This window comes from Anas acuta, chromosome 12 (assembly GCF_963932015.1).
Source record: "Anas acuta chromosome 12, bAnaAcu1.1, whole genome shotgun sequence".
Lineage (NCBI taxonomy): Eukaryota > Metazoa > Chordata > Aves > Anseriformes > Anatidae > Anas > Anas acuta.
Genome location: NC_088990.1, coordinates 8,160,816 through 8,185,882, shown reverse-complemented (window position 1 = coordinate 8,185,882; position 25,067 = coordinate 8,160,816). Strand labels below are relative to the sequence as shown.

Sequence of the window (25,067 nt, the reverse complement as noted above, 5' to 3'; positions counted from 1 at the left end):
AGCCCTCCCGCCACCCTCTTTCCCCCCCCAGAAAAAAAACACCACACAGCCCTTTCGGATTTGGCTCTCTTTATTATTTATCATTCTTTCAAAATAGGATATGTTCAAAAATATAAATAGGTGCAGGGAACGCTGGTGCCCCGCACGGTCCCCTGGAAAGAGCACGGCGTCCCGGGGTGGGCGCTGCGCCCTGGGGTGGCGGCGGGGAAGCAGAGCGGGGCCGGGACCCCCGGGTCTCAGCATCCCCCCCCGGCTCCCCCTCACCGCAGCCCCCGGCCCCCCCGGTACATTCACTGCCCATCTCCCCACCCGCCCCGACGCGCCGCAGCAGTAGGAGGATTCTGGAAAAAAAAAAAAAACAACAAACCAAAAAAAAAAAAAAAGAACAAAATTAAAAATAAAATTAACCCCAAAAGGTGCTGTCCACCCCGGAGATTAAATAACAGGAATAATTACATTGTTCGTGGATAAAATCAGGAAAAAAATAATCATCTTTATTATTTAACTTAACCCCCTGCCCTCTGCAAACCCACCCCCCTCCCTGTCCCCGAAGGCACGAAGATAATTGGAACCGGACGGTTAGTAAAAAGGCTGACTTCTAATTCGCTTTGCTTTGGTGCTTGGAAAAACATTAATTATTTTTTTTTTTTTCTTTTATATATATACACAAAGGTGGGTTTGTCTTTAATATAATTTTTTTTTGTTTTCCTTATATGACAAAAAGCAACAAGAAGAAGAAGAAATCGACTCTGTTAATATAACTGTTCTGTAAAAATCTCTTTCTCTCTCTGTTTGCCCCTCGGTGTCTCTCGCCCCGCTCTAATGGGTGGGTCTGTGCACGGCGCTGCCGCTGGGTCTCGACCGGCTCCGGGGGCTCCTCTTGTATAGCCTGCGCTGGTAGCTGGAGGCTGTGGGGGGAGAAAAGACACCTTGTTGGTGGCACAGACACTGCGTGTGCCCTGCAGAGTGAAATCCTTGGGGAAAGAAGGGTGAGCAGGGTGTCCTGGAGGCAGCCTCACACCGCCAACACACTGCAGGAGGGTTTGAAAAAGGGGAGCAGCCTGAGCCCCCTGCCCTGGTGCATCGAGCCAGGGCTGCCCCGCTGCCTCCTGCCCCCGCTCCCCTTCTCCTCCCTGCCTGGAGTTTTGTCCCCTCCGCCCCGGGCCTGCAGCCGGAGCAGCAGCTGGGCTGACACTTGACGGATGTGATTTGGCTGAGGGCGATGACATTGTTGGGAAGCTGCGAGCAGGGATGGGAGCGGGGTGTAGGCAGCTTGGGGATGGGCTGGGACGCCTCGTGGAGAGGGCTGGAGGGCCGAGAGGAGAGGGGTGAGGAGCCCAGCCCCGTCCCTCGGGGCAGCTCTGCCGCTGGGCTCCTGGCCCCTCGGCAGCGTGCCGGGATGGGGGGACCCCGGGCACCGCGCCCCGCTCCTGTCCTCTGCTGATGCCTGAGCTCAGCACTGCAGGAGCCTTCCTTTTTCTTCCCTTTCTTCAAGTAGCTCTTATTAAGCTCCTTTTTTCCCCTTCCTACAGCCCCATCTTGGGAAAACTTCCAGCAGAACAAGGGACCAGGGCATCCCTTTGGCTCAGAGCTACCCTGACCCCATGGCGGTGCCACCCCGGCATCAGCCCCAACCCTCCCCATCCCCAAAGGGTGGCTGCGGGGGGGGGGAAAGATTCGGTCAAAGGCATCCCACGGGACGGGGCCGTGGGGATTGGGGTGGCCGGGACGTACGGTTTATGCAGGATATCCGCGGCTCCTCCCACTGCCCGTTGGGCTGGCAGCGGATGGTGGGCACGTGGCGCTGGATGTAGCCCTGGTCGCACTGGTACCGCACCAGGGAGTTGATTTCGTAGCGGTCCTTCCTCCGGCCAAAGGTCCTGGCGTTCTCCACCACGGGGGGATCCCCGCAGGCAACTGTGGGAGACGGGCAAAGACAGGGAGAGATGGAGGGATCCGAAAGGTTTCTGGCTCATCGCCTGAGCCCCGGGGCCGGAGAAGCAGCTGACAGCGGGGGGATCGTTTGTTTTGGGGAGAAGCAGAGGGAGGTGATTCAAAAAAGGGGAATGTTGCTAAAAAGTTCATAAAAACTTCACTGGAGAGGCTGGCTCACAGTGAGAGCTTCCCTGGCAGGGCATGGGGCTGGCATGCAGGAGCGATGCTGCCATCGGGGTACAGCCCTGCCTGGGGACATGAGGCCCTGGCTCCTGCTGGCTTGACCAAGGTCAAATCCTAACACCAGTTCCTTCCACCTTTTTGAACACCCCTTGCAGTGACAAACCCATGTTACGTTCCTCTTTGCATTGATTTTCATGTGCAGAAATGAAGCCTCCTGCGAGGAAAACCCCATTGGAGCTGACCCACAGGTTCCCATTCACGTGCTCTGGGTGCTCCCAGTTCTGCCCTCGTGCCCTGGCCCCACAGCTGCTGCCCGAGCCCCCCTCCTTGCTGGTGCAGGAGCTCACCTGTCCCTTTCTTGCACGTGAAGGGCAGGTGGTAGTTGCAGGGGACGTCGTTCCATTCGCCTTGCTCGTGCCAGATCATCACAACGCAGTCCTCACCCGCGGAGAAGAAGTTATCGGGTTGGTTGGGCCGCCAGTTCTCAAATTGCTGGGGGGAGAGGAAAGCCTTTCACCTGGGGCCAAGCCCTCCCTTTCCTCCCACTCCCTCTCCTCCCCTCCTTTGTGTCTCCTGCCTGTTATCCGGAGAAACCACGGGCTGCCCAATTATTTCTACCACCATGGGGCCCAGCCTGTGGCTCTGTCTCACGAGAGGCTTGGAACCAGCAGGGGAACCCCACTGCCGTGCCCCCTGGGTCTCCCCAGGGACTCACCAGCGAGTGTCCGTCAGACCAGCGGAAATCGTTCTCCACAGCTCTGTCGCTGAGCCCGATCCACTGGTAGTCCTGTGCGTGACCTGCAAAAACCAGACGGGGAGAGAAGAGTGGGTGGTGGCTCCCCACGTCTCGCTGCAGGTCCCCCACGTGCCCCCCAGCACTCACTGTTCACAAATTCCTGCTCCTCCGGGGTGATGATGCTGCTCAGGTGGGCTTGGTGTTCTCGGCACCTGGTCTCCGCGTCCATCCACGTCTCCCTCTCCTCGAAGTGCCGGTAGCAGTGGCCCTGGAACTTGGTCCAGCCGTCCTCGCAGTTCTGCAGGTCTGCAACACACAAGGGCGTGATGACAAGGAGTTGGAGCGTGAGCCTGGAGGCCTCCCAGCTCACCTGCTGGCAGCTCACGCAGCCACGGCACAGGACAACACGCGGTCACCGCCGCTAAAAAGCAAACTCTGACCGTGGTTTCTGTGCCACATCCCAGGGAAAAAGACAGAAAATATCCAAGAAAAATGCAGAAGAGAAGGGAGCCTGTGTTGAAGGCCCTGTATTTGACCTAAGGTGGTAAGTGCTACTGGAAAACTTGAGTAAGACACTTATTTCTGAGCACTTCCATCCTCATTGGTGCCTGGGCTTCTTGAGGAGCTGGCCCAAGCCACAACCCCCTTTTCTCACTTGTGCTGACCTGCAGAGTTTTCTTGCTTTGGAAAGTATCTCCAAAACCCAAATCCTGGAACCCAGAATCGACATTTTGCATGTTGAAAAGGAAAGGGGGGAGGAAAGCCCGGGTTCAGGTGGTCACATCGCTTGCTGTGGTTCTGAGGAAAAGGAAGCCTACCCAGATGGAGAAAGGAGAGGGGGCAGGAACTTACCATGGCAGAGAAAGAAAATGAAATCTCAAGGGAAAGTCTTGGAAGCTGTGAGAAAAGGACAGAAAATGTCTCAGCTTTTTAGAGTGTCTTTTACCACCCGAGAAACTCTGAAGAGTTGAACCTATTAATTATAAAATATAACCACGGATGGGGAGAACAGAGGCGAATGGAGAAGCCACCACAAAAGTAGCTTTCAGTAGCTCCCATCCAACACAACAGCACACTTCTTCTCCATGTGCCTGAAGGAACTGGAGGCAGACACAAAAATGGTGCTGTGGTGGCACATGAAATTGAGTTTTGGGCAGGAGCAGACACTGGCTGGAGGTGGTGTACCTCTAGGGCCTTGAACGAGCTCTGCCACATCGTTTTTTTTTCAGTATGTGCATTCGCAGGGATGAGCTTTCCCTCTGCAGTCCATGAGGAGGGAGCAGAGAGAGCCTTGCTACACCCTGGATGGAGAGAGGTCCGGTAGAGGTGAGAGCAGAAATCGAGGGCACGCCAGGAGGGGTTTGATGTCAGCCTTGCAGGCGCATGGCCTCCCACCCTTTCTCAGCCACCTCCTGCTCTGGGAGCAGTGAGATTTCAGCAGTGCTCGTGCCTCTCTCCCTTCCCTGTAAGGTTTTCTGTGCTCAGTTTCTTTCTTCTGCTGTTACACTCCGTAGGTCAAAGCACGGTCACCTTCAATCACACAAACTCCTGCTAGCCCACCCTTCTGGTCTTCTTCCGACTGGGGACTGCAGGTGCTTCATAGGCATTGGGAGGGTTTAAAATGTTTTCTGTCCTCCTTAGCAGATCAGGGGGATTATCTGGAAGTAGCTGAAGCTCTAAGGATCCTTGGTCTCTGCAGGCAGACCGCTCGCACAAGGTGAGCAGACATTGCTCTGTCTTTGGAGATTTAAATATATTTTTTTCCAGCTGCTTGAATGCCACCCCTTGTCATCAGAGCCTGGGGACGGGACAGCACATGGCACAGAGCCTCAGCAGGACATTGCCTGGGAGAAGGGCCGCTCTGTCCTACACAGCTGTTACTTAGGGGAAAACATGACAGCAACCGTCTTGGAGGAGAACAACAAAAAGCTTTGTCCCTGGGAGGGACACTCGTGGTGACAGGAAGGACGGGCCACGCACAGATGGCAGAGATCACCTGCAGTGTCCCGGTGCTCTTGGAGCCCAACAGATGTCAGAGAAAGGAAGACTTGCCTGACGGGAATGATCAAGATTTGCATTCACCACTGAATTCGGGGCATTGATTTCCTCCTGCATCTCCCACGCTATGGGCCCCAGGCATCGCGAGCCCATAAATCACAGAAAGGAGGAAATTAAGGCTGGCTTGGGCCAAACAAGTTTATAAGCGGCTGCAGGGTAGGCATCTTCTGGCGGAACAAAAGGCAGCAGGGATGAGTAAATCAGGAGCTGATGAGGTTTCATTAGCAAGGGGACATAAAGACAGCATCTTTCTTGCCCAGACGGTCCAAAAATCCTAAGCCTTCTTCTTATGGTCTGCTCCATATGCTCAGATTGAAAGCAGAAAGAGAGATGCAGACAGGTGAGGAAAAAATCCAGCGTGTGTTATCATTCCTTGTGTCAAGGTGAGTACGAAATTGCAAACTTATTGCTCTTGTTTGAGCAAGGCAGGGGAGCTTCCCCTCAGTTAAGCTGACAAAAGTTTGGGCTTCCATCAGCTTTAAGGAAAAAAAAATATATTTTTTTTCTTTTCTTGTAGAAACAAAAAGAAGTATTAGTGCAGGTCAAAGTGCGCCTCATCTCGATGTGGAAGTAGGTCGCTTCATGTTTTCTCACAGATACACACTCCCCGCTGGTTTTGCCATGGGAAGCCGCGGTGCAGAGATGACAAAAATGTCGTGCTGTGTCAGATCGGCCGAGGGTCCTGGCGTGAAGGAGGCTTCTCTCAGCTGCATCCTCACGGACTGAAACGCAATCATTTCACACGGCCTGCTTGAAGCATCCTTCCATGAAATTCCAGTCTAGCAGAGACAGCTTGCCCGGGGTGAAGATGTGCTCAGATGCTTCCCTGCTGTGTCAGATGAACAGGACCTTGACCCAACGAGACAGTGACTTCTGTACGGAGCTCCACCAGAGAAACTGAGCGAGAGAAAGCTGAAGAAGACGCCAGAAGTTCCTGCTTGGGGATCTTAGAGAACGCACTGCCGTGATGAGCAAACTAACCAGAATATGTAAGCAAAAGGCTCGAAACCTTCCCCTGCTGTCCTCCAAGCTGCTGTTAGGGGTTAGCTAACGGAGATGAGGGCTGACGGGAGCACCTGGGATCAGCTCTTTGGGGTAGGGTGGGAAGGAGGTGGTGGAGCTGTTAGTAAGATTAGCTGAAGCCAGGTAGGCCGTACCGATCTCACACAGGTCCCCTCCGTAGCTGGGAAGGCATAAGCATTTGAAAGAGTCGATGCCATCAACGCAGGTGGCTCCGTTCAGACAGGGGCTTGAGTGGCACTCATCGGTGTCTGCAAGAAATGAAGGGCTTCCATTAGGGCTCTGGGCAGGGAACCCCACCAAGAGGAGAACTCGTTTCCTTGCTTGTTTAGGGAGGACCAGGTGCTCTGGGGGAACCTGGGAGGTGTCAGGTTCGTGTTTGGAAGCATACTGCCACTGCTGCTGCTGGAGGGACGAAGGCAAGAGGCCCGACCACCCTACGAGGAGGACGTTGGTTTGGTGTCACTTGGTGGCTGAACACCGCTCTGGAGACATCAAGACAGCCTCAGCAAGATGTATATCCGACAGCTCTCAGCCTCTTTGATAGCTGTGGTGACTTCTCATTGTCTACCATCTCTGCCTGAGGGATGGAACATGCAAACATGTGGCCATCTCCACCAGTTGTGTGTATATCAGGAAGAATGTGGGCTTCCCAAAAGTGGGAAAAACATCCCAAAATGGATGTCTGTATCCCTGCTGGCATTCCTGGAGCCAGTGTTCCCTACTAGTTTCTTCCTAACCATCATTCAGATGAAGTCCCAGGGCAAGTAATCTCATCTCAGTGAAGCTAAGTGCAGGGAAGAAAAGAAGTGGGTTCGAAGGTGATTCAAAGACCCTCAGCCTTCTCCTTGTGAGGATTTTAGGAAGGGCTACAACAGCCTCTTCCTTGGTGAAGAACACTGGATCATAGTGCCCTTCTCTCCAGATCTGTCCACACTGTGCACTCTCTTGCTTGTGATGGGCCTGGAAGAAGCTGTAGGTCTTTCCCAGCTGTGGATTCCCTCATGGTGGTGGAAACTATTCCTATTTTCCCATCTAGAGCAGCTCTTAAGATTCCTTCTGCTTTTCCACAGCTGAAAAGAGAAGTTGGGATGGGAAGAATTCAGCCCCCAGCTTTCCAGTGTTTCTCAGTTTGCTAATTTGCACAAGCCTGTGCAGTAAGTGCCATTGTTTGATAGCACTTCCATCCTCTATCATCTTGGGGAAGAATGAAGGAGACAAGGATGCTCTGAAGAAGACCACGTGTAAGCAGTTTGTATCTCTATACAAAAATGTAATTTGTGCTGGAATTAAAGTCCTTCTCCTAGTATCTCTCCATACTGAGCCTTAATCCTACTTATCAGCCTTTGGAATCAGAAGGAAAATGGTTCAGAATGGAAAGATCTCAGAGATGTTCAACTAAAGAAACAAGACTAAGGAAGAAGGCGGGAGCACACCATGTAGGTTAGGCTAAGTGATGACTGATTAGCTCTTCATGCGAGATAACACCTCTTTCTTTCACACTCAGAAGAGAAGCAACTCTGTAAAAGTGCTGACTAACTTCCCATGCTCTTCTGGATGAGAGAGGTTAGTGAAGAAACTCTCAAAGATGATGAACATGGTGGCTGTGGAAATACCAGAGCAGAGCAGGGACTCCTCAAGGTCTGTGTTCTTCTGGCTAGGGCATTTTCAGCCTGAGTAGCCCAGTTGCTCAGTGTCCCCAGACACATGAGAGCAGACACGTTATACCTGGTGTGAACGTCTGGTTGCACAGTGGCCAACGTCTGATGATTTTAGATAAAAGATGGCATGCTTTGTAACGTGCCTGAGGGATGCAAAGCATTCTTCCTGACCTCGGATGGTAAATTGGTTCATGCTTTGGAGCATGAGGACTCTCATCTTTATTCTAGGCTGTGTCACTGTGAGCAATGTAATCGCTCCTCAGATGGCTGATGGACCACTCACACCAGTTCTGCAGTTAGTTCTTCACTGAGAGGAGGGGGCCTGGTAGAAGAGAGGAGCTGCACTTGGCTGGCTATTGCTTATCAGTGACACTTGGAGTTCTTAGAAGACAGAAAGCGTGAAGGAAAGTGAAGGATCCTGAGGGATGATTACAGCTCTAGAGGTCCCCCCGGGCTTCCAACAGCAGTGGCAGCAGATGTTTGTGCCGATTCCAGTGGGCTCCAGCTGAACAAGTAAGGAAAGGCTCTCCTTTGTCCATCAGGCTCCATTGAGAGGAAAGCACAGTGCAGAAGTGGGAACAGAGCACTAAAGCAAGAGCTAAAGCAGAATATTTAGCAGGGAATAATGAGTCTTTGGTCATCTTTGGCAAGGTGGACTAAAACTTGGTGCATCCGAGATCTCTTCTGAGTTGTTGCCATCCCTTGGGCCGGAGGAAGAGGGGGCAGACACACACATGCAAATTCATTGCCACAAATCTCCAGCTGGGAAATAACACTGGGGCAGAATTTCCTTTTACAGACAGTGTATATAATATGACTGCACATATTATATAGGCTGTAAAAACAAATCTCTGCGTCCAATATATATGGTATGTATATCTCCATATGTACCCATATATATCTGTATATATCACACACAGAGAGAAGGTGTGCACTCACAGGTAGCAAAGGAAAAACAGACAACAAATAAAAGTGAGACTTTTTTTTCTTCCTCCAGAAGCATGCTGCAAATGGCTGGAAAGAAGACATTTTAAACACATGATGATCATAAATACCAAACTCCCCCTTCAGCCCGTTTGCTGTGGGGACAGTGACTGTGTCTCCATCTGGATGCAGCATCACCTCACCAGGCTGATAGCAGGAAACTTAAACATGTCAGTTAGCTCGGAGGAAGTGTTGCTGATTCTGGTCCTCCCAGAAAATCTGGTCTTTTCGGAAAGTAAGCTTTAAGATTGGCAGCCATGGTGCCTCTGGAAACCCTGGCAAGGCAGTTTGTGGGTGGTTCTAGGATATCACATCAAAGCCATGGGATTTATGGGAGGTGAGAACTCCAGTGTAAAGAATCCCATCTATCACTCAGCGCCTGGCTTTTTTCTTCTTAACCTTTTCTATGCCAGAAATTCACCCTCTTCCCCAGAGTTTGGGGCTAGGTGAGGTCAGCACGTCGCTGTGCCCGTCACCAGCAGGCTGTGCTCAGCAGGGGCCAGCCCCAAGCTCCACAGCACCGGCTGCCTCCTCCCTCCCTCATCACCCAAGGGCCTTAGGTGTACGTGAGCTATTTATTTGCTTGGGTGAGCAGTCATTCAAAAGTCAGCTTTGCTTTGAGGTGCAGCTTGAGAGCTTATCAAGCGACAAGGAGAAACTCCTGCTATTATTACCCTCGCTAACAAAGGACAACTGATGTGGCATGGGATGCAGAACAGAGGCAGCCCTGGCTTTCAAGAGCTTCGGCTCTGAAACAGAGGCAGAGAAGAAAATGCTTCACAGTGCCAAGAATAGGAAGCCCATTTAGACCTTATTATTAACTCACTTCTCAAGGATAATGCAAAATCAACAGCTCTTTGTGAGATGATTTGCACTGCAGTTAATATCACCCAGAAGTTGCAAAAGATTATCCAAACCTATTGTCACAAGAGTTTCTATTTTACAATATTAACTGGACTTAAGGTCTAACTTTTGGATTTTTTTTTTTAAACGAAACCAGAAATTAAAACAAAGAAATCTAACGTAAATAGGCTCTTGCATCTGGAAGATGTAAACTGTTGGCTGGCAAAAGCAAGGGGAGTTGCAGTGTTACAATGCAAACTTTGAATTTCCTTCACCATTTTCTTCCTAAGCTTTCTCTTGCATTGCCAGATACTTACTATATTTAGTCAGTACTATTTTCTTTTGATGCAACTAAACACAGCAGAAGTATTTGCCCAGTGTCTTTGAAGACAATGTGCTGTACTAGATCATGGAAATTGGAAAGAAAAATCCTTTAGAAATGAAAGAGAAATAGATCAGTCCTGGTTTTGCTCAGAAGGCAAATGGCATGCAAAAGTGAACACACAGCGAGAAGGGACTCCTTTCAAAATCCTTCATCCCAAGCTAAGAAGACAATGCTAGAAACAGTGCTAACACTTCTTAAAATGGTGCAGTTGTCACAAAGTCTCTGCAGTTCTCTCAATGGCAGCCTGGATCGATGATAGCAAGAATATCCATTAAATAAGGCCAGGTTTGCACTTAAAACATTTACTGGGGAGAAGCAGCTTGCAAAAAGACAGGATGCTATCACCCAGCTCCTGAAATAAACCGTGCAGTTTTACTGGAGCTCTAAGTGACTAGTTTAGGAACACACTCGAGGATTTAAACTCCTGCTTTTGTGCTGCAGAGAGGAAAATATAGGACTGAAAGGCAAGGCATTTTCAGGATGTCCAGCTGTCCCTGTTGTGCCTCTCAACCATTCTTTATAGATTCCTGTAAGTGTGATTATCCAGACAGGGATTCAGAGACCCGATACAACATTATCTTCTAGAGGCCAAAGGAAAAAAAAAAATCCAGGTACAAATTAAATTTGCTTTTCAGAGACTCTGGGGAAGTTTGAACTGATAACTCAGAGAAGAAAAACATTTGGGCAATTGTAGAGTGACTCCTACAAGAAAAGAATAGGAGGAGTTGGGGGAAACAATTCCCTCACATTTTAAGTAAAGTACCAGCATTGAACATCATGTGTCCAGCTAGTGACTTATGATGAGCAATTAAGTTCTGAAAAGAATTAACTTTAATGATTAAACCACATCCTCCATGCAGTGGAAGGGCAGATATTGGCACAGCCTGTTTCTAGGAGAAGCTGCCAATCTACTGGGATGTTTGATTAGTCCGACACTCCCATGGAAGGAGAGCTCAGCAACTTTTAGTATCTCTGCCTCCAAAACCTTGTGTGTAGAAGTTAACTGATACATATAAAAAACTAGCCCAGGGCTGTAGGCTGCATCTTCAGAGAAAGGTCTGAGTTAAGCAAATAAAATTTTGGTGCAAAATGCAGTGTGTCCAGGAGACATCAAATCATCTGGGCGGCCGTGAATGGTTTCTGATTTTGCTCATCTCTCAGCCAGGGCTGGAAACTCCATTTCCTTCGTGAGAATGTACACTCCTTTCCGCACTAGGTGAAGCATTATGAACCAGGTGAATGGTTTTTAGACATTTTTCTTCTGGGTCAGTCTTCCTTGAACCAACAAAGCACTGTCCCTTGGATTTCCAGGGTATGAAGAAGGAGGAAACCTCACCAAGACCTTTCCCCCTATGACTTCTAACCTTCAGCTGTGCTGGGGCCCTAGGCAGCAGGCTCCATGAGTTCATTTCACCAGAGAGAAGCAAAACTTAACATAAATTGCTGCCATTTCAGCACATTTCTATTTTCCCCCCTGACCTGAGTGAAGTTGTTAAGTCATTGGCTGGTCGGAGTGCTCCAAACCACAGCCTCTCACTGAAGCGCCAGCTTGCTTTTCTCAGCTAATAATTATTTGTCTTCAAATGTTACCAGAAGCAAAAAGACCCACTGAGTTGGCAAAACTCTGGGTGGAGACGCCAAGTCCATGGACAATTCTTCAAGCTGTAGGCTCGTAGGGTTCCTGTCCTCATGGAGGAGTCAAACTGCTGACTAAAGACGTGTGCAGGCAAAGCCTTCAATTTGGTTAAAAACTAAAGAATACTGGCATGGCAAGCGTTAATTTCTGGTCTTCTTGTGCTTCTGGCTCTGTCCTTTAGAGAGAAGTAGGGACTACAGCAGAGCAGAAAAATATCATTCTTCTGAAATCATCCCACTAACAAGGCTGCTGAATCTAACTGGAACACTTAAATGACAGGACAGGAGCCCAGCAGCCGCGTGCCCCCTGCTCCTCACTCCATGCTCCTTTTGTGAGCTGAACTGGCTTCACCCGTGCTTCAGTGGTACTCAAAATTTGTTGCATTTAATGGGCAACCATTACACCCTGCGAGCTCTAAGCACAGCACAAGGCACGGGTATTAGAGGTGGTCTTTCTGCAAGAGCTAAAGTCAAAGACCAGGAAGCTTCAGGTAGAAAGGGAACCACAGCACAGGAAATATTATTTTGGGTTCCAACCTGTGGATTTTTCATGTTCACGATTCCCAACGCAGTGGGAAGAGTAGCTGAAGTAAAAGAAGATCTGTGAACATTTTTCCTTCCTCCCCTCCCTTCTGCCATCACTTTGCTTTTCTGGAGGAGTTTCCCCTCATGGCAGAGGTGCTGCACGCTCACGGTCAGTACACTTTCTTGCTGCCTGGATGAGCCTCCTTCAGACCCCAACCTGGGCTGCGTTTCACCCTGCAGGGATCCTGCTGCGAAGCTCATTGACCAAAATGTTCTTCCACTCTGGAATATCTTCTGGGGGAGCACCAACCAAGCACGTGTCCTGCAGCCCATCTCTGGTTGATCAGGAATCCACGTTAGGCTCCACGCAGCGGTCGCTTACCTCTGTGTGTCACCTGCTTAGAAACCCCAGCTGCCGGAGCGTCATTCCCGTGACTCATGAATACACAACACGTTCCAATTTTGGAACATTTTTCAAACTTCTTCACACATGAGCTGCCGAACACATGGTTTTCTTTCTAAATACTTCACAAGAATGTTGGCTAACAAATGCTCCGCGGAATCTGGCAATCGCCTTGTGGGTAATTTATAAAAAGAATAAGCAGTGAAATAAAACCATACTTTGGGGCCAATTTTTTTTTCTTTTGCTGAGCCTCACTGGCTGGTTCCTTTCCTTCCCCTCGCCTCCGCCTTTGCTGACTTGTTTTTACCTCCAGGCTAGGACGTGGCAGCAAGCATGGCCCAAAAGCAGGGCTCGTTAGGTGTGCTAAGAAGATTTTTGGGTACGAAGTTCCCAAGCCCCAGGCCCTGGAACCACCCTAATGCCTTGTCCTCGCCCATGCCTGCAGCATCTGCTGTGCAGGGGCTCTGCAGGGATGTGTGGGACCAGGGCTGAACAAAGGTCTGCAATTACCTGGTGTCTCAGAGAGAAATGATGCAGAGGGAACTGCCTCAAGGATGGAAACGAAGTTAGAAACCAGGCTGAGCTTCACACAGCCCTGCATTTACAGACCCTTGCCAAATCCAGCTGCCTGTGCCACGGGGTGCGGATTAACCAGTGCAGGAGGTAAGATGGGAAGGGGGCAGGATGAATTACTTCTGCTAGAAGGAACTGGGTTTGTCTCATTGCAGATATTTTTGTGCCATGCTTCTGCAGAGTGCCCAGCGTGAGGGTGCAGCCCATCCAGAACCGTGACGCACCTAAAGCACACGTAGGACCTTTATGCCACAGCACAAGCACGAATGGTTTTGTAATGGGGCCCAAGCCCCAGAACCTGCTACTGGCAGTAGCAAAGTGAAACCAAGCCATGGCCAGGGATGTCGTGGGACATGTTGTGTTCCTGGGCTCCTTCCTGGCCAAGAAGCAGTGGCTGGCAGGCATGACAATGCCCCTGCTCTTCTTCTCCTTGTAGCATCCCAATGCCTCCAAGGCACGTCAGCACTGCTTGCTGCATGGTTGTCAGAAAGCTAGCGAAGCATTTTCACCATACAAGGCTGCTCAGATTTAAATATTGTATCTTGTTTATACTTGGCAGCAGTGGGTCCTGCTAAAGCACCAAAAAGGGGCAGGGTGGAGGGAAGCACATCTATCAGCGGGGCTGCCAGAAGGCAGCGTTGGCTTGCTGTGAGCATCACCTCACGCATTTTGCCCGTTTGCACTGCAGAGAGCAGCACAGGATGCAGACCGGAGGGTGGCCACGCTCCGTGCCAAAGGGCAACAAGAAGACGGGAGCAGTGTGCCCGGTGCTAATGTCACAGCCAGCAGTGACAAGGCGCAGAGCAGAGATTTTGGTCCCCAGCTGGCTTGTTTTGCCTCTCAGCCCCTCGGCGCTGCGCAGCAGCTGATGGCCAGCCTGCAGCCATGGAGCAAGTGCTTGGAAACACCCGGCGGTCCGGGCAGCCAGTCAGCACATCACGGAAAGAGAAACAAAACAGGGCAGAGGCTCGCAGCCTGCCTTATCCAACTTCTCAGCCACGTCCCTCAGCCAGGGTGGAAGTCTCCGGCGGGCGGAGCCGTCTTTGCTTTAGTTTCCACATGAGAAGAAAAAAAGATGTTGTTTTCTTTAGATGATAGCGATGGCTAAGAGCAATTTCAGCTGGGGCGTGAATACCTTGGTGCCTTCGCCAGCCATATCACACCCAGCGGCTCTTGCCAATGGTTCACAGAATACTCTTTTTGCATCCCCCCTCCAGCAGCACAGAGGGGAGAGCTCACCTAGGTGCCAGCAATCAGCCATGGACTGGGGGGCAGAAGCAGACGATGCCCCTGCCGTGTTCCTGGCAGCTCCACTGGGCTGCTCATTGGGGCTGGGCTGCAGCCGCATCCACCAGGAGCAGCAGCTCGGAGGAGCGACCGATGCCTCCTACAAGGTGCAGCAGGGGAAGGAAAGCCACCTGCAAGGCTCCTGGGGATGCGGTTACAGGGGCTGGATAATTAGTACCTACCCGGCACAGCCTATCATCTGTTAAGACAGGAGCTACTGAACATGACGTGGTTTGGGGCCTCATGTGCTCATGGTGCTGCAGTGTGGCACAGGAGCATTCCCTCTGCAGAACTGTCCCCACGGTTGGGGTGTTAACCACAGGTTTCTTTGGGGACACCAATAATTGCTGCATGAGGGACTGAGACTGTGAGGTTTCAGCTGTTAACTGATAGTGGGACCCCCCCATTTTTATGGCTTCCCACCATAATAATGTTCTTCTTCAGTCTGCGTCTGCGTTAATGCTCTTGGCTGTAGAAGAAGCAAAAAGTAACAGCTATGCCCCCTTCCTCCCTCCCTCCCCTTCCCCTCCGTAGTGTTAGGATTAGGAGAAGGCACAGTACCTTCTGTGGTGGGTCCTAATGCATCGATGGCTTCTTGTGAGGCTTGAGGCAGAGCAGCAGTAGCGGTGGCTGGCAGAGGGGGGTTGTCCAGGACAGCGGCTGTTTCTGTCTCTTGTCCTGATGCCACGGGAGTGGAGGGCTCTATTTCGAGCTGAGCCTCCTCGGGGCTCCTGGGTCCCTGAGTTAGCTCAACATCTGGAGTGCTGGTACTAATTACAACGTCTGGGACAGAGGTTTCCCCCGAAACGCCTGTGACTGAGTGTGTCGCAGCTCCCGACGTTTCATCATGGATTTCCTTCCCCTCAGGAGCACCGGAGGGCTCACCACTGGCCAGAGATGTGGCAGCAGTTTCCATGTTAACAGCAGGCAATGCAGATGTCTCCCCACTGGTTTCATGGGCAGTGGAGGCTTCTATGCTGATCTCAGGATAGGCAGAGGTTTCACCCCGGGCTTCTTGACTTGTGGGCGTTTCTATTCTAATTTCAGGAAAGGCAGAGCTTTCCCCACTTACTTCTTGAATGGTGGATGTTTCAATGCTAATTTCAGGATAGGCAGAGGTTTCACCCCTGGCTTCTTGTCTTGTTGATGTTTCTGTGCTAATTTCGGGAAATGCAGATGTTTCCCCGCTGGTTTCATGAACAGTGGACGTTTCTATGCTAATCTCAGGGAAGCCAGATGTTTCACCCCGGGCTTCTTGACTTGTGGACGTTTCTATTCTAATTTCAGGATACGCAGACGTCTCACCACTAATTTCATGGACTGTCGAAGTTTCTACACTAATATCAGGAAATGCAGATGTTTCACCACTGATTTCGTGGACTGTCGAAGTTTCTGTGCTGATTTCGGGAAATGCAGATGTCTCTCCACTGATTTCATGAACTGTTGAAGTTTCGATGCTAATTTCAGGCAATGCAGATGCTTCCCCACTGGTTTCATGGACTGTGGAGGCTTCTATGCTAATCTCAGGAAAACCAGATGTTTCACCCCTTGCTTCTTGACTTGTGGATGTTTCTATTCTAATTTCCGGAAAGGCAGAGCTTTCCCCACTAATTTCATGGACTGTGGATGTCTCTATGCTAATTTCAGGAAAGGCAGATGTTTCTCCACTGGTTTCATGGACTGTGGAGGCTTCTATGGTAATTTCAGGAAAGGCAGATGTTTCTCCACTGGTTTCATGAACAGTGGAGGCTTCTATGCTAATCTCAGGGAAGCCAGATGTTTCACCCCGGGCTTCTTGACTTGTGGATGTTTCTATTCTAATTTCAGGAAAGGCAGAGCTTTCCCCACTAATTTCTTGAACGGTGGATGTTTCTATTCTAATTTCAGGAAAGGCAGAACTTTCCCCACTGATTTCTTGAATGGTGGACGTTTCAGTGCTAATTTCAGGAAAGGCAGACGTTTCCCCACTGACTTCCTGAATTGTGGATGTCTCTACGATAATCTCAGGGTAAGCAGATGTTTCACCCCGGGCTTCTTGCCTTGTTGATGTTTCTATGCTTATTTCGGGAAATGCAGATGTTTCTCCACTTACTTCCTGAATTGTGGATGTTTCTAGGCTAATTTCAGGAAACGCAGATGTTTCCCCACTGATTTCTTGAATTGTGGATGTCTCTACACTAATCTCAGGATATGCAGACGTTTCCCCACTGATTTCTTGAATCGTGGATGTTTCTACACTGACCTCAGGATATGCAGATGTTTCCCCACTGATTTCTTGAATCGTGGATGTCTCTACAGTCACCTCAGGATATGCAGATGTTTCACCACTGGTTTCATAAACTGTTGATGTTTCTATGCCACTTTCTGGCAGCGCAGATGTTTCCCCACTGAGTTCACCAGATGCAGAGGCCTCACCGCTTGGCCCAAAACCATAGGGGAAGGTGACTGCTGCTTCCCCACCCAGTTCCTGTGAAACTGTTGGTCTCGTCACAACTTCTAGTAAATCAGAAGTGACTAAAGTGACTTCTGGAAGTCCTGAGACCTCCCCGCTGGTATCAGTCACTGCTGAAGATTGTCCACTTATATCCGTAGCTCCAGAAGTGTCTCCACTGAAATACGGGACCCCAGATGGCTCTCCACTGAAGTCTCCCGTCCCTGAAGGAAACCCACTGGACTCCACGGCTCCAGACCCTTCTCCAGATAGTCCTCTGTCTCCAGAAGGAAATCCACTGATCTCCATCACCCCAGACGGCCCTTCTCCCACTTCTTGTGCAACCGATGTCTGCGTTACAACTTCTACCAAAGTGGTATCCACAAGAGAGACCGTAGGAAAGCCAGAGGGGAGTCCACTTTCCTCTCCAGAAGGCAGGCCGCTGCTGACCTCCACACCAGAGACTTCTCCGCTGCCGTCGATGACCCCGCTTGGAAGTCCGCTCATCTCGAGCACCCCAGAAACACTCCCACCAAAGTCCATGTGTCCCGAGGGCTGGCCACTGAGCTCCAACCCCCCAGACGCCATGCCTGATGTCTCCCCACCTCCTGAGGGCAATCCACTGATCTCCAAAATCTCTTTCGCTTCTGCTTCTGCGGGTGAAGGGGTTGTCACCTCCTCCAAGCTGGCATTTATGAAGGTAACACCTGAGGCCTCACCGCTTCCATCACCACCAGAAGTAAGGCCGCTGAGGTCCACCACACCGCTCACCTCAGGTACTCCAGAAGGTTCTCCGCTGACATCCAGCCCCGAGGGGAACCCGCTGAGCTCAGGCACCCCAGAGGGCTCCCCGCTGAGCTCAGGCACCCCAAAAGGTTCCCCACTGTGCTCAGGCACCCCTGAGGGCTCCCCGCTGAGCTCAGGCAGCCCTGAGGGCTCTCCGCTGGTTTCAGCTCCTGAGGGCAACCCCCTGGCTCCTCCACTGGTGTCCCACTCAGCAGACGGAAACCCTGATAGCTCTCCTTCACCGCTGACTCCAATCGATCCTTTTCCCTCCTCTTGCCGTCCCGGTGCCGTCGTTACAACTTCCACCAAGGTGGAGTCCACAAGAGAGACGGTAGGAAAGCCAGAGGCGAGCCCGCTTTCCTCTCCAGATGGCAGGCCGCTGATGAGTTCAGTACCGGAGATTTCTCCGCTAAAGCCAGAATGCAGCCCGCTGCTTTCAGCTCCAGAGGGCATCCCGCTAATGTCTGGTATCCTGGAAGCAGACACGGTTACATCTTCCTCCGCAGAAGGTAAGCCACTGATATCAACAGTGCCAGAAGGCAAGCCACTCAGGTCCCCGGAGGGCAGGCCACTTTCTCCAGGTACAAAGCCACTGGTATGCAGGTCTACAGATGGTAATCCACTTTCTTCAATCCCTGAGTGTTCTCCACTAAGCTCAAAACCTCCAGAAGTTGGTTCTCCGCTTGTATCTGGGGCTCCAGATACCCACCCTGATGCTGAAGATTCACCACTGACTTGGTGCTCTCCGGATTCAGGGATCTCTCCTGACACTGACACTTCGGTGATGGAAGCATTGGTACTTGTTTCCTCTGGTAGTACGGTAGCTGGAGGAAAAGCAGACGGGCTCACTGGAAAAAAAAAGGAAGGGAAAAGGAGAGGGAGATAGGACAATTATTTACTAAATTATTGTAAAGAAGCTATCAACAATTTCCCTATTGACTTTACCTCCAAACTGATATCTAATAAAATAATAAAATCACCTTTGGGATAAAGGCACTTGCAAAAATCCTTTGATCCCCTCAATTTTGTTAATGAGTAAAATATCTTAAGTAACTGTTAACTGCACAGGATATGTCCTGAGCACCTCCACACTTCCCAGCACACTCTTCTGAAATGCACCTGAGGCTGTTATGTGAAGAGCTAACTCCACATGATAGGAGACCTCTGAGCTTCCTCTTTGATTCCTGGATGCATTAGGAGAGGATTCCCTCATGTGAGGACACAGCCTGTTTATTTTAGGAGTGCCCTGGCCCTACCAGAGCAGCCAAACATGACCCAAGAGATGGAGAAGCACCTGACCCACCTGAGAGCAGTGATACGTCGGTTGGGAAGACCTCTGTTCCCCAGGCTGTTTGATTCTCAATTTCGGTGGATAACTCCATCTCCACAGTAGTTTCCTCCCCAGAAGGTATCCCCTCCACTCCAGGGATCACTTGGGTTACCATCACCTCTTCTTCAAAGAGCGAGGTAACCCCCTCCTCCTCCACAGATGGCAGAGCTGGAAAAGAAAGATATGGAGGGAGTTTCCAGGAATTCGCATTCTCAGGTGAAAAGGGATGAGCCAGACACAAAAATAACGACCCCTGGTGAAAAAGTAGACAAAGACTCTGATAGTGGGAGATTACTTCTGACAAGCTGAGCAGAGAAGTGGAGGCAGAGGGAATTGGGTGAGACTTTTCCTCCGAGGGCTTATCAAGACAATAAAGTAAATACATAATTATGAGGATGTGCCTCTGAGTTCCCAGAAGAAGCAACTCTTTGGTGGATCCTGCTTATCCCAAACCGTGACCCTGATGTGCCCAAGCTCCCTCATGAAACCCCGCTCCCTGAGCAGGAAGGTGTTTATGACCTACGAGGGGTGGGATGGTACCTCTGAAGCAGAAGGCGTGATGCCGTGACAGCGGGTCGGGAAATCCCGTCTGGTTGTAGTGCTGGTAGATGGTCCTGACGCCGGGCGCATCTCCCCCGCAGGCGGGCCGGGGGCTCACGATGGGATACCGCAGGCTGCCGTCGGCTAACCAGCCTGGGTAGCATCTATCCAGGCCCTGCTTCCAGGCAGCGTGGAGCTGCCCAACAGAGGCCAGGGTGGCATTTTGGCTCTCACAGTACTGCTGGGCTTCTTGGAAGGTGAACTGCTCTGGTTGGGTGGCAAAGAACACCTCACCTGAGAGATAATGGAAAAGACAAGCATGAGCCTTGGAACCTCACCACCCTTGGCATCCTGTGGCACATCTGCCCAACCCCAGACGCGGGGGTGTGGAGCACGTTTTGTTCCACAGCAGGGCTCAGAGGAACGGGGACAACACACCCTTTAGCCTGTCGATGTAGCAGTACACGTCGTAGGTCTCTGAGGCTGGGCGCATGCCGTAGGACCGCACGCCCGGAGAGCTCTCCTTGTCTCCCACACAGTTACTGCGGGGATTCACGATGGGATACCTATAGAGGGAAGAGAGGAGGCAACCCAAGGTCAGCCTTATGTGATCTGGATGAAGGATCTCAATGTATTTGGGAACAGGACATAAAATCTTCACATTTAGAGGTGCTCAGAGACCCCAGCACAACTTGGAAACAAATTTAACCCGCACCTCCAGCTCAGGGCAGTGAATACAATTTTTTCCTCCATCTTTCCTGCAATGTGTCAGTATGCAGTGAGGCTCAGCACTGCAGGATGCTCACACAGATTAGGAAAGAGGTGGGACAGGTTGAGAAGAAAGGTCTATTGGTCACTAGAAGATATTATGAGACAGCCTTAGGGCAGCCTCAGCTGCTGACGATCAGAGCAGCAGGGCAGACCGGAGTGAAGCCCCAAGCTCATGGCTGAAAAGTCATTTCAGGGGGTGCCTTGCCAACGTCTATATGGTTTTACCTGACTGTCTGGTCCCGCAGCCAGCCGGCATCGCACTGATCGAAGCCAGCCTCGTAGGCAGCCTGGAGCTGCTCGGGGGTGGCGATAACCGCGTTGTTCTGCAGACAGGCCTGCTGGGCTTGCACGAAGGAGAGGGCGTATCTGCTGGTGGCGGCGCGGTAGTGAAACACCACACCTGGGGGAAGAGGAGACACGGTGAGACAGGGCACACAGGAACCTGCCAAACTGAGGTGTGTGACCAGATAGGATCTTCCTGATGGCAATGCAAGGGCTGCCGCCTGTCAAACCCACTCTGATGGAGATCCCTCACTCACTGAGCTTTGCTGTTTTATAGGGTGATGCTCTGGGGATCTCTTTAGCCCTGCTCTGGGATCTTGCTACCTTGATTTCCCCCCTCCCTGGAGCCAGATGTCCATGGGAATGTAGATATGACCACTGCAGCCCCAAGCAGCAGCCACCTGAGCCCTTCCAGCACATGTTGAGGTGTCCCACAGCCCTCCTGTCCCACCACAGTGGAGGCATTCAGCCTGCCTGTGACCCCAAACAGGCCCGCGTGCCTCCAGAGAGCTGGGTGCCCTCTGTGATGGCAGAAGCTCAGACTTTTCAGCTGAATAGTTATTTCTAGAAGCTGATCTTCAGTCTTCTCAGAGTCGTGCTGACTTACCGGTGGGGGAAATGGGCTGCCGGGGGATGAGGGCGACATCAGGGGCTGCTGTCACTCGCACAAGATGATCTTCCACTGTGAACGCCGAGGCAGGCTCCAGCCCTGGTGTGGCTGTCACCCCTATGGCCTCCTCCACCGAGCTCACCTCTGCCATTTCGGTGGTGACAGTGGTGACTGATCCCAACGTAGTGACCTCTTCGGGCACAGCCCACACCCCCGTGACTTCCTCTCTGGTCACGTTCTCCTCCCCAGGGGATGCTGTCTCTCCCGTGGCACCGGTGGCGAGGAGATCGGGGAAGCTGGTGAAGCCCTCGTACAGCTCGGTGGCAGCGGGGGTGATCTCCATGGGCTCCAGGGTCGCGATGCTGCCGCGGGCCTCCTCCTCGGTGGCGTTGCGGGGCAGGGGCAGCTCCACCTCGGTCTGGGTGACGGTCTGCACAGTGAAGGCACTGCCCAGCTCGCTGCCCACCTCGTCGGTGAACTGCCCCGGGACTAGAGCCTCAAAGTCGTCACCTGCATCATGAGACAGAGCAAAGTGAGCGGGGAGCAGCCCTGAGAGGTGTGCGCTGCTGGGGCTGCCTTGGAGGAGCTGGGTGTTTGCTGGCTGTGAGGTTAGCAGGAAAATCCTGATGTTCTGGTAAAACACATGGCTTTCCTTTCTCCACTCTATGACAGCCCAGCACGGAGGGCATAGATCTTGGAATCACAGGATGGCTTGGGTTGGAAGGGACCTTAAAGCCTGTCCAGCTCCAACCCCCTGCCATGGGCAGGGACACCTCCCAGCAGACCAGGCTGCCCAAAGCCCCATCCAGCCTGGCCTTGGTTGTTGATGAGTTCGAGGCAATGACTCACCACAGCTGGGAAAGCAGAGGACTTTCCCTGTTCTCCTCCCAGCTCTCGTTCCCGGGAGCATCTTGCCCATATCCAAGTCTGCACTGACCTCTAGTGCCTGCTGCAAGGAATTTAAGGTGGCCGGGGGAAAGCAGGGGACTGGGGAAACCTCCACAGCAGGTCTGAGCCCAAGAGAGGTGCAGGGAGACACCTGGAGCCTCACACTAAGAGCAAGAAGTCTCACCAGGATCACTGCCTCCTTCTGCTCTGTGAGGACCTAGGAACTCAGCACATCCAAGAACGCTTCCTCCATCACCAAACACACTTGATCAAGTGCATCACTCCCACCTGTCCCCTCCCAAATCACCTTCCTGCACATGCCACATCCCTCAGGGGTAGGAGAATGTGCTTGTTGATGCTCCACTGAGCATCAGCCTACAGCAGGGATGGGGGCTTAAAGAGCAGCATCAAACAGAACTGAGGTCAGGGAGGGATGGAAATGCAGCAAGGCGAGTATCTGCTGGGGAGGGAGAGCTAACAAGACACTGCCAGGCTTTGCCTCTAAGACTGTTGTCCCCGCTCTATTTACTTCCAATTCCATTTTCCTGCTAGTTCATTTTAGGTCGTACCTCTTAGATCTTAAAGGGTTCAATAAATTAGACAGAGATGTTCAGACAAGGACTGGCTGTACTCAGAGGTTTTGAATGCTTGCCCTGAGATAACCGGAGAGCTGTGCTGATGGAACCAGCTTCGGCTTGGCCACATTGATGGATACCAAGAAGTCTGAGAGGTTTTACAGGGACAGGCACTTGGACCTTCTGATACACTGAACACACCTATTTGGCACAATAGGCCTGGGAAAAAGGGTTTCAAAACACATTTTCTTCTTATCATTTCTGCAAAGACGGAAGCCTTATTCGAATGCTGGCTGCTGGCTGCCCTGAGCTGACCGTACACAGCTGTGCTTCGCCCCCTTCTCGCTGCAGGGAGAAGAGTGCAGTTAGAAGAAAGAGGGCATCGCAGGGATGCTCCGCACTTCCCAGGTGCAATTTTGCCCCATTTACAGTTGCCAGAGACTGCTGCAGCCTCTGATTTATCCCAGCACGGAAACTAAGTGTCTGCACCACATCACAGCACTAGACAGGGTCAGATCTGTTCTATTTTCTCTTCTTTTCCAGCATTCAAAGTCCTGTACAAAAAGCACCTGGGCTCTGTTCCATGTCTGCTACCGAAGCTGGAAGGTGTGGGGGCACTGGGGTGCAGAGGACTGTGTTGCTCCCCCCTTCCTGGAGCCCTCCTGCACAGCACAGGCACCCGTGCACTTTCTGGACTCTTTGCTTCCAACCTGAACATAAATGAGGGATTCAGACCAGGTCCCTTTGCCTCAGTGACCAGCAACACTGAATTACTACCTGGCAGTGCCTGAGATGAAAAATGACCAAGAGTGGAAAATTCTCCCCTCCATCAGCCTGTGTGAATTATTACAATGAATTTAATTCACGCTCCTAGACTACACTACTGGATGTTTTCTCAAGAAATATTTGGGTAGTCCCACCTGGTCCTCTTTCAAACCAGAACAGAAAAACCTCCGGTGAGCACTGCGACAAAAGAAAAGCACTGGGGACCTTTTCAGGCTCATTTAGCTGTGGCCAAGGAGCTGCTCCTTGCCTGCAGGGTACAGAGACATCCCTTACTGTACTCACCGCTGTAGCAGATGGCATCGTAGCGGGAGTGGGGGTGCGGGTACCCCGTCTGGTTGACGTACAGGTACACCGTCCGCACGCCCACCAGGTTGCCCCCGCAGTTGGGCCGTGCTCTGGAGATGGGGTAGCGGACGCTGCGGTCGGCCAGCCAGCCTGCGCTGCACATGTCCATGCCGTCCTTCCAGGCCAGGTACAGCTCCCCCGTGGTGGCCAGCCGCGCTCCCAGGCTGCGGCACTTGTCGAATGCTTCCTGGAAGGTGAACTTCTCGGGGGAGGTGGCGTAGAAGACTTTGCCTGCAAGCAGAGCATCCGTCAGCACAGGGATTTGGTGTCGGGTTTAATCCCAGTTCCCTCTCTTTCCCCTTTCCCAATCCTGAGTGTGGATAAGAGGAAAAACCCTATGCACTACAGCTGAGCTGCAGCCCCACCTTGTGACTATCTCTAGAGACCAGAAGAAAGGGAGACTTGTGGAGTAGATAACTGAAGGGAAACACGCTCAGCTAGCTGGAGTCATGGGATAAGAGCAAAATAAAGGACAATTTCACTTCTGGTGTGCTGAATATTTCATTGGGCCCCTACTATAACCATGGGTGGTGGACACTTCTGGATATCACAGCCCTGAATGAGTGATGAGAGACGAGCAGGATGGCACGGCCTCTGGTGGAGGTTAGTCCAGCCCCACCCTCTGGGCTGCATTAGTCATTTGACATTAAAATCGTCCAAGGTCTAACAAAGACACCGCAGAGAACATGTGGCCTGGCTGGGGGATGATGTGTTTTTCATCTGTAACCTGCCATCTTCTAGGCCCTTTGTGCACTGTTGTCTGCTCTAGGCACGAACAGAGCTTTGGCAGCTCCTGCACCTGGCAAGAACCGCCCCCCCAAATCACCTTGCATTTGCTCTGCATAGCAGTAAACATCATAGGTTTCGTCAGTCTCACGGACACCGTAGGTCCTCACTCCTGGAAACTCATCCTTGTCGCCGTAACAGCGCTCCCGGGGCAGGTGGATGGGGTACCTGGGGGGAGAAAATGTGTGGGGAGGTGGGAGCGGGACCCCCTGAGACCTGCTGTCCTGCTCTCCCCACCATGGTCCCGGGCTCCACGCCAAGGTGCCTCCTCGTGGGGGCTGAGCCACACTCGGGGATCTTTCCTTAGCATCTGTTTCGTTCATCAGAGAGGAAGGATTGGGGTTAAGCTGTCATCCACTCAGCTCTCCTCCTAAAGGTCCCTCCCCGGTAGGAAAAACCTGGCAGCCCACACCTCCCCCTGCACACCAGCAATGACGAGCCCCTCTATTTCACAGCTGCATCCCACCCACCCCCATCCAGCAGCTCATCACGGGACTCCTGCCCTCACATCACAGCCCTGCCCTTACCTGACAGTCTGGTCAGCCAGCCAGCCGGCATCGCACTGCTCGTACCCGTCCTCGTAGGCAGCCTGCAGCTGCTCGGGGGTAGCAATGACGGCGCTGTTCTGGATACAGGCCTGCTTGGCCTTCTCGAAGTTCAAGGTGTACCTCGTGGAGATGGCTCTGTAGTGGAACACGACGCCTGGAAA

The 25,067-nt window shown here is 51.8% G+C and overlaps 1 protein-coding gene across 2 annotated transcripts in view; it reads right to left on the bottom strand.

The window, feature by feature from the left end:
* Positions 1-52: 52 nt before the first annotated feature.
* The window catches only part of ACAN (aggrecan), a 47,277-nt gene continuing 22,262 nt past the window's right edge, over positions 53-25,067 (bottom strand). Inside the window, exons 4-18 of one of the 2 annotated variants that reach the window (XM_068695340.1) lie at positions 24,886-25,060; positions 24,399-24,526; positions 23,510-23,803; positions 20,976-21,488; positions 20,312-20,486; positions 19,754-19,881; positions 19,316-19,609; positions 18,749-18,943; positions 14,790-18,293; positions 6,070-6,183; positions 3,002-3,160; positions 2,834-2,916; positions 2,466-2,610; positions 1,735-1,917; positions 53-908 (exon numbers count right to left, since the gene is read on the bottom strand). In XM_068695340.1, the coding sequence (XP_068551441.1) occupies positions 820-908; positions 1,735-1,917; positions 2,466-2,610; positions 2,834-2,916; positions 3,002-3,160; positions 6,070-6,183; positions 14,790-18,293; positions 18,749-18,943; positions 19,316-19,609; positions 19,754-19,881; positions 20,312-20,486; positions 20,976-21,488; positions 23,510-23,803; positions 24,399-24,526; positions 24,886-25,060 (6,179 nt within the window). In that variant the 3' untranslated portion in view covers positions 53-819. The remainder of the gene's footprint in view (positions 909-1,734; positions 1,918-2,465; positions 2,611-2,833; positions 2,917-3,001; positions 3,161-6,069; positions 6,184-14,789; positions 18,294-18,748; positions 18,944-19,315; positions 19,610-19,753; positions 19,882-20,311; positions 20,487-20,975; positions 21,489-23,509; positions 23,804-24,398; positions 24,527-24,885; positions 25,061-25,067) is intronic. The other variant, XM_068695341.1, reaches the window with a different exon arrangement.